Source organism: Leopardus geoffroyi, chromosome C1 (assembly GCF_018350155.1).
Source record: "Leopardus geoffroyi isolate Oge1 chromosome C1, O.geoffroyi_Oge1_pat1.0, whole genome shotgun sequence".
In the NCBI taxonomy this organism is placed as follows: domain Eukaryota; kingdom Metazoa; phylum Chordata; class Mammalia; order Carnivora; family Felidae; genus Leopardus; species Leopardus geoffroyi.
In genome coordinates this window covers 161310884-161325520 of record NC_059328.1, presented here as the reverse complement: position 1 = coordinate 161325520, position 14637 = coordinate 161310884, and the positions used below count along the sequence as shown (strand labels likewise).

General features: G+C 38.5%; 1 protein-coding gene and 1 long non-coding RNA gene across 3 annotated transcripts in view; one reads left to right on the top strand and one right to left on the bottom strand.

Moving 5' to 3' along the window:
- Nucleotides 1-4431: 4431 nt before the first annotated feature.
- The window catches only part of ITGA6 (integrin subunit alpha 6), a 78769-nt gene continuing 68563 nt past the window's right edge, over nucleotides 4432-14637 (bottom strand). The window contains exons 24-26 of one of the 2 annotated variants that reach the window (XM_045480209.1): nucleotides 11974-12099; nucleotides 8649-8778; nucleotides 6413-6523 (exon numbers count right to left, since the gene is read on the bottom strand). In XM_045480209.1, the coding sequence (XP_045336165.1) occupies nucleotides 8671-8778; nucleotides 11974-12099 (234 nt within the window). In that variant the 3' untranslated portion in view covers nucleotides 6413-6523; nucleotides 8649-8670. Of the gene's footprint in view, nucleotides 6524-8648; nucleotides 8779-11973; nucleotides 12100-14637 lie in introns of both variants that reach the window. The other variant, XM_045480208.1, reaches the window with a different exon arrangement.
- Nucleotides 5607-7108, top strand: LOC123599081. The gene is made up of 2 exons (XR_006712960.1): nucleotides 5607-5718; nucleotides 6416-7108. It is a non-coding gene; the product is annotated as an uncharacterized LOC123599081 (long non-coding RNA).

The following is a 14637-nucleotide window of genomic DNA, read 5'->3' as shown; positions in this document are numbered from 1 at the left end:
AGGTTGAGAATGACTATTCTAAATTTTCCGGGAATGGGGTTGGTTCTGAAGGCAAGTTCTACCCACATAGGATCAGGTACTCCTCTTATGTCAACCATTGATATCTTAATGCAAGATTTTAAATTCTGTTACTTCTATAAAGTGAGTTCATCTGTGTTTGACAGCACCATCTGTTGTTTTATCTAAACATTTTTCTTTCTTAGAATCTTTTAAGTATTGCAGTATTTTATTACACTACTGGTAAGAGTTAAAAGAAAGGGAAAGAACACAAATTGATTCCTACTGAAAGCATCCATTACATTATTTTACTCTTTGGGAATAACTTTTTCACAAATTCTGATTATGATTTTTGGTCTATTCTATACAAGATCTGGTAAGTAATATCATTATGTAGACAAAAGGCAGTGGATTTTATATTTAAAATTATAAATTAGCTATCATGCCATCCAACCACTTTTTTGATTAAGTATTAGTTATCATATGGTAAATTCCACAAGAACAAGAATCGAGTCTGTGTTACTTCTATATCTCTATCGCCTTCCATAGACGTTGGCCTGTAATAGGTACTTTAACAGGTTCTTTATGACTATTGAATATCAAAATAAATGAATTATAATAGCTTCACATGACGAAGAAACCCAAACTATTGCATACTTCTACCCAAAAATGACTGTAAAAGAAATCATATTTTTGTTAAGATCCTCTCCCATTCTTAGAGGTCAGATAAAAGGTATGGGGAGGACTGTGGTAATGATAGAGGATTTGTGTGTGCGTGTGTGTGATTTTTTTTTTAAATCAAGGTATAGTTAACACATGGTGTTAGTTACAGGTATACAACATAGTAGACAAGTCTATACATTATGCTGTGCTCATCACAAGTATAGATGCCATCTGTCACCATAAAATGCTATTACAGTATTAATGACTGTATTACCTGTGCTGTACCTTTCATCCCTGTGACTTACACATTCCATAACAGAAAGCCTCCATCTCCCACTCCCCTTCACCCATTTTCTTGTTTCCTCCCCACACCCCCTTTCCCTCTGGCAACCACCAATTCTCTGTGGTCATCTGTCTCTGCTTTGCTTTGTTTTTTATATTCCACATATAAGTGAAATTATATGGCATCTGTCTTTCTCTGACTTACTTCACTTAGCATAATGTGCTCTAGGTCCACCCATGTTGTCACAAATGGCAAGATCTCATTTTTTTTATGACTAATATTCCACAGAACGTAAATACCGCATCTTCTTTATCCATTCTTCTATCAGTGGACACTGAGGTTGCTTCCATATCTTGGCTATTGTAAATAATGCTGCAGTAAACATAGGGGTGTCTGTGTCTTTTTAAATTAGTATTTTTTTCTTTGAGTAAATACCCAGTAATGGAATTACTGAATCATATGGTATTTCTAATTTGAGGAACCTCCATACTATTTTTCACAGTGGCTGCACCAATTCACATTCCCACCAATAGCACATGAGGGTTCCCTTTTCTCCACATCCCCACCAACACTTAATTGTTTCTTGTGTTTTTGATACTAGCCATTCTGACAGGTGTGATAGGTGTGAGGTGATATCTGATTATGATTTGATTTGGATTTCCCTGATATTTAGTGATGTTAAGCATCTTTTCATGTATCTGTTAGCCACGTGTGTCTTGTTTGGAAAAGTGTATTTAGGTCCTCTACTCATTTTTAATTGGATTATTTCTATTTTTGGTGTCAAGTTGTAGAAGTTCTTTATATATTTTGTATATAATCCCCTTATTGGATGTTTCATTTGCAAATATCTTCTCCCATTCAACAGGTTGCCTTTTCCTTTTGTCGGTTCCTTCACTATGCAAATGCTTTTGACCTTGGCATAGTCCCAATAGTTTATTTTTGCTTTTGTTTCCCTTGCCTGAGAAAACCTGGCCAGAAGAATGTTGCTAACTAAGGCTGATGTCAAAGAGATTATTACCTAGGTTTTCTTCTAGGAGTTATGATTTCATGTCTCCCATTTAGGTCTTTAATCCATTTTGAGTTTTTGTGTATGAACTAGTGTAAGAAACTAGTTTTCCCAGCACCATTTATTAAGACTATCTTTTCCCTATTGTATATTTCTGCTTCCTTTGTCATAAACTGATTGGCTTTATTTCTAGGCTCTCTCTTTTGTTTCATTGACATAGGTCTTTTTTTGTGCTTGTACCATAGTGTTATGATTATTATAGATTTGTAGTATATCTGGGATACATCCCTTTAGCTCTGTTCTTCTTTCTCAAGATTGCTTTGGTTTGCCATCTGTTGTTTTAGGTAAGCTTCCTATAAGAGGTCTCATTTGTATGTGTATCCCCAGAGTCTATTACCATCCTTAGAAGTTTTACTTCCAACTGGAAGAAACCGTTAAACGACATCTATCTCCATTTCACAATGAGCGGGTGTTAGCATAATATTCACTTAAATCTTTATTCTACTGGTTATTGGTGAATTCAATGCTTATCCGCTAAGCTCTGGATAACAAAAGAAGTAATGTCATCCCGATAGTTTGAGACTTTTTTGTGAATGTTCTAGAAGAATGAATAGTAGGAAATTTTATCTGATCTCTGCTAACATGGGTCTGTTGCTGCCCATTTGCATGCAACAGACAGCCTGAGAGATGGCATCAGAAGGGCAGAGACTGATGCCCATGAGCTCCACTGACTTATAAAATTTGCACTTGACTCCTTTACTCCAGGGTCTTCATTAACCATTCCCTGGCTGGTTATATACTTTGTGGCACCTTCTCCACCCTCACACTGTGCTAGACCAGTTTTCTCACTCTGATTTGTGTTTTATAATTCACTTATTCTTGGAGGATTTAACCATGAATCCTTTCACAACTGTCCCTCTAGATAGGTCTGTTGTTATCGCCTTTGCACACCTGGCCTCAGCCACTGGTACTCAGCACTCAGTGCTCCCCATTCTAACAGCTGGGCCTTTCAGAGTCAGCAAAACCTTTTTTTTTTTTTTTTTAAGAGAAAGAAAGAGAAAGAAAACATTTGCCATTTGACCAGAAGCAGGAACTACTAGAGGAACAGAGGCCTACTAGCTTTTTTTTGCGATAGCTACTGTTTTGAAATCATTCTGAAGTTCATTTTCTTCATCTCTTTGAACCTTGCCTTCTCCTTGGTGGTTGAGCCACGACTGGACCCTACCCTTAGGTGTTATAGAATTGCCTGTAATCATTTACTTTATGCTACCCCACCTGATCACAACTTTCATACATTCCTGTTTTCTTAGCCTTCAGGCTGTATTCATGTGGAACCCAGCCACCTATAGCATTTCACTCTTTTCTTCAAAACAAAACAATCTGTTAATCCCAGTCTGTCTTCCCACATTGTCCTTTCATAGGTTAGTGTACCGGAGATCACTTCTCAATAAGATATTTTCATTTAGAGTAGAAGGCTTGGTCTTATCCTTACTCCCCTGGTCTGGACAATTTAAAGCATTCCCACTTACATCTCAGTAGTCTCAACCCCAAGGGCATGACCCAGCGTGTGGTTGTGGCAAGTAATCTGTAACCAACAACAAAACGTCAGTGTTTGTAAATGGATCCCATTACTCTACAACTGTCATTTCTAGGCATTCCTGTATGATTTTTTAAGAGGGAGAGAAAGGGGTAGAATCCCTGGCGTCCTATAAAGCATTGGCATGATGTCCAGTGCAAGTCATTTATGCCATCACCCTAGCCAGGCCACAGCTACTGACACTCTGAGTGATTACACACTGTAGTAATTAATCTGGGCGGATCCTTGGGACTGTGAATAAGAGGTTCACAGCCACTGGTCTGTCATTAAAAACTACCACATTTCTTTGGGTGGTAATACCTGTCTGATCTTCAGAGAACTAAGACTACAATTCACTATATAATACCAAATGGAAAACTATTAATTTACTAGACAGTATATTTTGCATTGGAAAATTATTCAGGCCAGTGCATGCTGTGTTATCTGAGCACTACATACATGCCTTATTTTTATTTATTAGATTGTGATAAACCAGCTAGAAAAGTTCATAAAATTGCTTAAATCTAAACAAAATCCTTTGGTGAAGAAAATATTTTCAGACTGGTCAATTCTGCCAGATCAGTCCTTGGTGATCAGTAATGACACATGTCACATCCAAAATACCTTCTAAGAAGAAAGCAACTTTGCCCTAAGAACTTTTACTCTTCATTCCATGGTATCATTGCTAAACGACATCTCTCAACTTGTAGGCATCTTGAATAAACCATCTTTAAGATCATTTTCTTTTGACATCAACTGAACAGTAGAGCCCAAAGGAAAAAAAGAAAACCTTCAATCATATAAAATAAAAACCTCAAATACTTCAGTTTGGCTCCATGGAATAAAAAAAATCAGGTTATAATTTTAGAGTTTGTTTCACATATATAATGTGGTGTTACTAAGCAATGAACACTTTCATAAAAAATTTATTTCACACTTTTATACAAATATCCACAGGTATTTTCTAATCATGAAATAATTTTACAGTGCTAGTTAGTATTAAAATGTATCAAATGCAAACAGACCAGTGACTTGACTTGAGATGACATTTTTAACAATAAACACCACTACATTCTTGTTTCATTGTTGTTGAACCACCCTTCCACCTCCTCCCTCCCTTTTATTCATTTTTTTTTTTATAACAAAGGTCTGTAACACTCAAAATACCAGCTTCTTAGCAACCTAGAAAGACAGTGCATTAGGTTACAAGTTACCTAAGGAAGAAATTGAGATTTCAAACACTGGTATGACCGATTTTAGAGAAATTTTTGTAAACAAAGTATCATTTGTAAAACTGTCTTTGTGAATGAAAATCCCAAAGTACAACAAGAGTATCTTAAGGGCATACGATTTCTGAAAAGAAAAAAAAAAAAGCTCCACAGCAAAAATGGCACATATAGCTGTATTTTGTTCTTTTGAAAGATTGAGACACTGCTTATACTATATGCAAACAAATTAGCACCTGCTTGCTATTATTCCCCATATAACAACATTTTGAATTTTTTTTTTAAATCAGCTTTACTATCTATTCAATCTCTGTTGAATGTATAAAAATGCCACTTCATTCTTATAATTAAGCCATTTAAAATTGTGGTTAGTGCAGTCCCAAAGTAATTTGGGGGAATACAGATTAGGGGAGGAAACAAAGTTAAAGACAGAACATTGACTCACTGTTTCCAACATTTAAAAACTTAAAAGCCATGATGTTCTGACTTTTGGTATCAGATACTCAGTAGTCTCACGCTGGATCAGTCTGGATCTGCCAGAGGCACCCACCATTTCTTTCAAGTCCTGATTATACAATACTTGCAGTAAGGACTAAACTGCACTGAAGTTCAGCAAACGAACACATTATTTCCAAGGGTTCCTGAAAGTTACAGCACAAAATGCAGGACACATCACACAGGGCTCCAAACTCAGAAATATCCACTGTGTGGTAAGGATTAAACCTCTATGGTTAATTCCTATTTCTTAAACATTTTGGGTCTGGAGGAAGGCGTGTGAGGGCTGTCATGAAGGGAGATGCAGTAGGAACTTTATAAGGAATGTTGTTGTTGTTGTTGTTTTGCAGTAAATCCAAACCAGTGACAATCCAGGTTCTAATTCTGATGGTTTAATCCAACTGGAAGAGAATCTTTGGCCTGTCAATGACAAAATGGTTTATAAAGAAGAAAAAATAAATACCATATACAAGTAAGTATAACTAGCATTCAAGTCTGTTGCACCTGTGTGTTTTAGTGAAAAGGAAGCATGAAACCTGTATGTTATCTAGTGTGAGTATTCACACATCTAGGAAATGGGAAAAGATGGCAGGATGGCAACATCACCTATTGCACATTTAAGAATAGCACTTTAAATCGAAATACAACTCCCCCGACGGCATAGTCTTGTGATGAGGGACAGTTAACTTGCGAGTTCTCAAGTCCTATGGGAACAATGTGTGCAGAGGCAGCGCCAGGTTAGGACCAGTCTGTTAGCGCCGAGACGGGGAGCCCTCTTCAGCTAGGCTAAGCGGGAAGATGTCACGTGAGCGCCACCCGGCGGTCCCTGTCCCGGCACGTGTAAGTCAGCCACACCAAAACAACAAAGGCAACCCGGAAAGTTAAATTAAGGCAGTGAAAGAAAAATCCATTCCAACAGTCTTAAATTTGGCCGTGCAAAACCGGAGCCTCAGGCTACATGACCACGTCCACAGTTGAAACTGCTCAGTTCGTACTGTGTGTAGTCTGTCTGAAGTTAATATTCCAGGGATGGAGCAGCCTTTCAAGTCCGTTTCGATTTGAGTTGGGAGGGGGAGGGTGCAGTTTGGGAACTGTGAAGCTTTTTCTGGCCCCCTTTAAGAGTAGCTTTCATTTTCATTCCACCTTGTGATCCACTGTTTTTTTTCAAGGGTATCATTATATTTTTCATCTTTGATCTCCCGCTCTTCCTTCCGGATCCTCACAGCATGGTATCGGGGAACGCTATCATCGTACCTAGAGCGTTTAAAGAATCCGCACTGACCAAGGGGAAAGAGAAACAGAAACAAACTAAGTATCTCAAGAAAAGCAAATGCACAAAATGGGAATGTCTAAGCTTTCTGTTCAGCTACGCCTACCTTTGGATGAAGGGGAAAAAATAAACATGGTTTCTTTTAAGAAGGAACTAGTAGGTCCAAAAGACATACCAGCAGTGGGGATAAACAGAAGAGAAGACAGCTGTAACATTGGAAGAAAAGTCCGTTTTTCCATTGTGTCTCTACTAAGAGTTATGGAAAAATGCTTCCATTTTTTATAATCACAATATTATATGTTAAAGATCGAATTTTCAGGTTAAAAAGATTGGTCTTTAAAAATGATATTCTAATAAAGGCCATAAACCAAAGATTATTCATACCCCTTTCCCACTAACAAAATGGAATCAGATCACAAATATTTTACAAGTTACTATTTAAATATGCCAGTGTTCAAATGGGCCAATTTAAGAATCTTCTCTCCTCCAAGGCTCAGCACATATCTCTCATTAGCTACCAGGCAATTTACACTGCCTGGATTTCCTGTTGTGCTTATAAATTGTTTCATTAATAAATCATGTAGTAACTGTGTCCTGTAATAAAATCAATTGTGTACCACAAAGAACTTGAGGACAGTAGCACTACATTGAATTTCCGAGCACCCCTGATTTTTTTGGCAAAGGAAATTTAACACTTAAATTATTAATGAATGTATATTTTATTCATTTTTTAAAAATATTCAATCTAATCGAAAGTAGATTTTTATTGAGAACATATGAGGAAGTTTTTTACTCAAACTGAATTTTTAAAATGAATAAAATATACGTTTAATGAAACAGATGTGTTTTCAATTTAAAAATGCAGATAGAGGGAAGATGAGGAAGACAGTTGGAAGGGTCAATTTGTATCACGTAACAGGAATGGAACATTTAGATGTTATAAAAGTGTCAGAGGGCAAAGTAAAATTATATCCAGGCATCACTAAATCAATAGGAAAAATTGACCAAGACATTTTGTTCTAAGGCCATTTCTACATTGGCCTCCATAATTATTCTGTGCAAAAAGCCAAAATACCTATCAGTGACAAAATGTGGCTCTTCATTTAGACAAAGGAGGAAATCAAGGGTGGTATGTAAAACTGAAATGGAAATGCTGGGGTTCATCATGACAATGCCATGGAGAGGGATTAGGGATTATGGAGTAATTCTATCCTCTCATGCCCAGAGAAATGGAAAAAGGAATTATCACCAATTCCTGTTTCCATGGATCTACACACAAGAGAAGCAAAATACATGAACTTAAAATCAACCAAGAACCAAAGTTGAATAAAATCTCTAGGAACATGAAACAAGATCAAACTCCATTACAACAACATTGAAATAGTAACTGTCCAGATCATTTCTATATTAGAATTTTGCATAATGAAGGTCACTTTAGTATAGAACCATCTTCTGAAATTGGCCATCATGTCCACCATGTCAACAACAGTCATAGTTTGTTGTAATGGTCTTTGACCTGTAGTAGATAAGCAGGAAAAGGAAGTTGCATGCTTAGCTAGCATAAAACAATTTCTGAGCAACAATAAAAGCATTCCAAGCCTTCCCCCATCACTTTATAGCAAGATCAAAAAAGACAGTGAGAAAGCCTTCTCTTCAGGAGAAACACAATGTTTCCAACATGCAACAGGTTAATTAGGCAGTCAACACAAGCTTCTATCTCTGGGAAATTCCAAAATGGACAAGAAACCGGTCACGATTTCTTATTCATCTTTGAAATTCCAAGTGGGATGCTAGGTACTGGATTGACAACACATGGCAAACTGGGCTACTGTGGAGGGCTAATGCCTCCTTTTGTGTGTACATAGATTACAATCTTCTTCATTGCTGTGGGTGATGTTTGACAACAACACAGAATAACTCACCTGCAACAAAAGATTCTTTGTGCATTTCTAAAAAATAAAAAAACCCTGAGCTTTCAAGTGAAATAGAATAAATCCAAGCAAGGCAAGCCAGTGTGGACATTTGGAAACATCTGTTAATGGGACACACACAGCAAGCTGTTGCTCTTAAAGTTAGCCACCACAACCATAGCACGTCCCACAGCTAGCAATTAAAAAACATTGATCAATTACCAATTACAGAAGTAGATCAATACTATGCATCAGAAGTAAGCCTCTCTTTATCAGATGGCTGAGCATGGATCTCAGCCTTGTGATATGTGGCATCATAATGATCTTTCTTATTTCTCTTGAAGAAACCACACTATAAGGAAGCAAGGTATTTAGTCAGTTTTACAGTTTTGTATATAAGAGCTAAACAAAAGCAAATCTCAGATGTTAACCTGTTTTCTATTTATAGCTTGTTTATTTACAAAGAGACCATGATGGATCAGCCAAAACTGGACAGCCACCGCACTATGTTACACGGACAGCGACCAAACCAACTCGATTCTCATGGGTCTCTGGTCAAATACTTAGATGACATTACTCAGCTGATTTTTGTATTTGTAACAGAAATCCTGAGGACAAAAATCATTGTAACGATTATGAATATGAACTCTAAAACAGGCAAAAGATTGACTTTTGCGTTTTACTTAGACAAAGGTTAAGGAAGTTCTCTAAAATTTAGCACAAATCCAAATAAAAAAAGATGCTGCATTTTTCTGCCTTTCCCAGTAACTCGTATGGAACAAATGCCATCTACTTGAGGCCTTTGGATTTGTGGGTAAATCACAATATAAATTTGAGTTTACCATCATGAAAGAATGATTGCTGTCGTTTTCCCAAATTCTGAACCACTATGAAACCCTTAAGTGGTAGGAACCTATGTTCTTCAGGTTAAGTCACTCTAAATGAACACAGAAGTGTAATTCCACTTTCTACTATAATTTCCTTCATTCAATGATGGAGAAATTCTTTGGTCTACTTGTTCATAAGGCTATGGAACTGCCCTTTGAAACATAGCTTGGTCAAATAAACCTGCCCTCCTGGAAAACTGTGCTTCCTAGCCTGGCAACTCATGAAAGTAAAAATCTAGGTCTGTTTTGTATAGCATGCTAACTACTAAGTACATGAGAGTATTCAAATTTAAATGAAAAATACCTCCATCGCACCAGCCACATTCCAAGTGCTCAGTAGTCACCTGTGTCTCATGACTACACATTGCATAGTGCAGCTGCAGAACACTTCCATTATCACAGGGCGTTTTATGGGCAGCATGGATCTAAACTGTCTATCCTGGTGTTTACTTCTGACTCTCTCCATTTAATATAGTGAACACACCCAGCCAACTTTCAGTCACACATGCCAGGCAACAGGGTGGGGAGAAGGAATGAGCCAGGAACCCAAAGTCCTGGTCCTGCCTGCAGTTTGGCAACATTCTTAATATCCACAGGCATGAGCATCCTTGTTGGCACAATTAAAGCGAGTGGACCAGCCTCAAGGACTTTTTGTCTTTACCTTCCAACAAAACCCTATGTAATATCCTGGAATTTAAAGCAGATATCAGAACTACTCTGGTTGAAGTGGGGATATTTGCACTAACTCCCCTGCCTCACTTCATCTTGGCACCTATGTGGATGTGCAAAACTCACTTTAAAGGCCACTGAACTAGAGTCCTCTCTGGCCCTCCAGTTCTAGGATTTTAACACATAAAAACAAATAGTTCACTTTCAGAAAGAAGAGTATCCGTAAAGTAATAAAAATGATCTTCATGGAGGGGACATAGAGGTTGTCTGAGTTGCACTTTCGAGTTCTGGATACTTTAGAGCTACAAACAACCCATGAGATCACACAGTCCAATGTACGTACTAAAGAGCTAAAACAAACCAGTGCCCTGGGGAGATGAAATGATTTGCCTAAAATTATATAGCTTGGGTTTCTTAACTCTCAACCCACTGCTATGTCTCACCCTCATTAAAGACTGCCAATAAGACCTGCTCTGAAAAAGACTGTCTTTGTGACCTCCTCCCAAGAGTACACGAAGGCCATCCTCAGATATCAAACCTCAAATTCAGTTTTTGATACCAAAATAGCTTCCAGAGCATCTCCTGTGGCTGGCTGTGCTGACCAGAGAAACCTACTGCCTAAAGTGAACATCAGAGGTAGGATTGGCTAATGTCCAATTCAAGGAGGAGTCTTGGCATGAACAATCACGAAGCTTCAATCACACATTTGGAGGACACCAGAAAGTTATCTCACACTAGGAAAAGGAAGTTACTTGGAAAAATAAAACAAAAAAGAAATGTCCAATATTTGAAAGTGACAATATCCTGACTCCTTGTCAATTATACTTGGATCCAAGGGAAGGATATAGATGGTTTGGTCCTGGAGATTGTTGGTAGAGGTTCATAATCATTTGCCCAAAATCCCGTGGACCAGAATTTTTCTGGAAACCCAGAAATTTTGGCATCTTAGAAAAGTAACATGCTGCATACATAATGCCACTGTAATCTAGACATTAGTTTCACAGAACTGCTAAATAAAGGATAAAGGGTATATACTGCCTCTCTTCACATGTCGTCTTGTTCCCAAATAAGTCGTTACAAATTTTCAGAGTTTTTTTGCAATTTGTAATTGTCGATAAGGGACTATGAGCCTCCCTTACTCACTTAGAATCGTCTAAAATCTATAGGTCATAATCTTTGGCAACGAAAGTATGCATCCATCCCACACACATATTTTTGTAATGTAGACTATTTACTGGAGAAATCAAGGGGAAGATACTAAACTTAATTTGCGGGACCAAATTCTCATGAAGAACATCAAATTAAACCCAGATCTTCCTCATGTTTGATAGAGGCTATGAGGACTCCCTTGCAATGGAGTTATTAATTTCATGTTTTTAATGTTTATTTATTTATTTTGAGAGAGAGAGGGAGAGAGAGAGAATCCCAAGCAGGCTCTGTACTGTCAGTGCTGAGCCTGACACAGGGCTTGGTCTCACGAACTGTGAGATCAAGACCTGAGCTGAAATCCAGTGTCGGATGCTTAACTGAGCCACCCAGGTACCCCAATTTCATGCTTTTCTATTTCTAATCTGGCTGCAACTGTAAGTAAGCGCCGTTTATTCACAGAAGTTGAAATTAACAAGGATACACGTTCAGGTTAATGGGATATCCAACAATTTGGTTTAGATTCCTAATTTAAGATGAAGAAAACGCTGAAGTAGTAAAACTTTTAAATTGTTACTTTCCGAACAGCTAAATTATGTGAAAAGCACCAAGATTTTTTTTTATTTAGGAAGCTCCTCATAATGTACAAATGACATACCTTTAAATCTAAGGTGCTTGGTAGATATACAGGTTTCACTGTAAAATTCTCAAGGTTGCTCTATGTTGGCAAAGCTTTATAATAAAATGTTGGGGAAAGGGAAGCATTACAAAGAAATGTACAGACCATCAGTGTAAATTCACTGTTTTCAAAAAACATTAAAACTCAAATGCCAGCCAGGACTTACCTTCCAGAGTAAAAACACTAGGAGAGCAAGCATCAAAATCCCAGCAAGTATAGCCACTAGGATGATCCACCAGGGTACTCCTGAATATTGAGCTACGGTCTTTGAGGGAAACACAGTCACACGAACCTATGGGGCACAAAAGCAAGCACCACTGTAAGTGGGGTTCATAGTTCTAATTCTGTTCCAGACACATTTTGAACAATACAGCCTAATTAGATGCCTTTGATCTAATTGATATGTTTTCTCAGAACCTGGAAAATGCTGGACTGTGTTTTGACAAAGTTTTTTTTTTTTTTTTGCTAACCCCTCTTTTTAAAACTTTTATATTGAATCAAAGTAGAGAAAATTGTATAATAAACCATTTATTCATCACCAAGTTTCAACACTCATCAATACACAGCCAATCTTGTTTCATCTGTATAGTCTGGTATCTTTTTGAGAATGATCACCTTCTCTTTTCATTTTCACTAATGGAAATAGAAGGGCCCAAAATGGCTAATATAGGCCATAATTAGCCTATATTCCTCAGATTTAAAAAAAAATGTTTATATATTTATTTTGAGAGAATGAGCAGGGGAGGGACAGAGAGAGATGAAGAGAGAGAATCCCAAGCAGGCTCCACACCGTCAGCGTGGAGCCTGATGCGGGGCTTGAGCTCATGAACCTTGAGATTATGACCTGAGCCAAAATCAAGAGTTGGACACTGAAGTGACTGAGCCATCCAGGCACCCCATTCCTCACTCAGATTTGAAAGATGATGTGAAATATGGAGCTGCATTGCTGATACATTTTAACTTTTCGTTAGGATGTCCAACTAAGGACCCTAATACACAGTAAGGTTTCCTGCAATGGCCTTGTACGTGTGTTCTACAATAATATATTTGGACAAAGTAAGCCCTGGGTTTGTTCTTAGAGGGCTTAGAGCTGTAAGCTGCAGCTGGTGAGAAGCCTAAACTCTAACCATCTGATAGTTGGCAAATACCAATTAAACAGAAATAGTGTCTATTCAGAAACCTAAGAAGTTGCTTACAGCAATTTGCAACAACTCAGTTATGTGCGTTTAGGATTCAGGTGGATTTCTGTGAAACCAGGAGACTATTTTTCCAAGCACGTAAAAGACCTGGTGATAGCTACAAACAGGATTTTGTAAACGGATTAGAGAGCTTCCAGTTGGGTTTCTGATATTTCTGAATTACAAGAATGTAAGGTGAAGGGTAAAGAAAAAGTGTGAGTACTTGGCTTCTGAGAAGTGTTTTCAGTCAAGTACTCTGTATTAGTATCGAATTCCTGATGCTGCCTAAAAGTGCTTCTATGTCTGTCTACATTGTGCTTCCGTACTTACGTGATTCTCTTTTTAAAAGAAAACCTCTTCACTAAAATACTTCTTTCTACTTATAATAGAAAGTAGCTTCTCAGCCTCATTTACAGAATATACTTTAAAGCAAGAGAATTGCTTTTCCTTGAACATTTAAGAGGAAAGAAGTCTGTTTTCAGCCTGTTACACCAACTCTGACACCTCTCCCAGCTACTGTGTTTCCTGTTATGCTCTCAGTGAGGTTTCTCTCAAACTGCCAGACAACTGTGGGGGTGGGGGGCGGCCCTTTGTTCAATCCTCCCTACCTTCCATCCCCCTTCGGAAAGGCATCCCAGCTGTAAGCTAAAACCACCCCTGATTACTGGGTCTAACACAGGCGTATCCATTTAGTGGGAAGAAAGAATGGTGAGAGACCAGTGATGAAATAGCGTACTCGATGTGACTGGTAAGCCTGCCTACTCTAAACCAAAACAAACAAAAAAAATTAGCCTATGCTGGTCTCATTTACTTGGGGGCCAGATGACAACCTGGAAGGACCATCCTCATTTTTAAGAATAAGTTCTGATAGGGGCGCCTGGGTGGCGCAGTCAGTTAAGCGTCCGACTTCAGCCAGGTCACGATCTCGTGGTCCGTGAGTTCGAGCCCCGCGTCGGGCTCTGGGCTGATGGCTCAGAGTCTGGAGCCTGTTTCCGGTTCTGTGTCTCCCTCTCTCTCTGCCCCTCCCCCGTTCATGCTCTGTCTCTCTCTGTCCCAAAAATAAATAAACGTTGAAAAAAAAAATTAAAAAAAAAAAAATAAATAAAAAAAAAAGAATAAGTTCTGATAAATCTGGAAGTGGAGAGTGGAGACTGGTCCGTGGCAGGGGACCCAGCCCCACAATCGCACTGGGTATCAGAGTGCCTTTTAAATGGCTGATAATAGGGGAAACCACTCCTATAAATGGCAGCAATCCAACAGTATAAGAGCTGAACAAGGTAATTTTTGATTTGGTGGGGGTGGAGTGTACATCCTGCTGAGAGGTCTAGCCCCGAGTCTGACTACCATTCAAACCAGATTTTGGAGCCTTTCAGAAACTGTGAAACAACTCAGCGTCAAAGACTGAAGACTGAAGCCAGGGGCAGGGCTACACTTGTAAAGGGCAGATGTGCTCTGCAAACCCAGGCTGTGTGTAAGGCCACACTGCAGTCCAGGAAGGTGAGAGAGGCGAGTCAGCAAGACTTTGTTTTTTCCCATAAACTTTCACCTAAATTTTGTTTTGTTTTTAAGACAGTCATTCTCCAGCTGGGACTGGGAATCAAGGGGGAGCTGACCTCAGAACTGGGGAAGGGGAGACCAGACGTGAGCTGTGA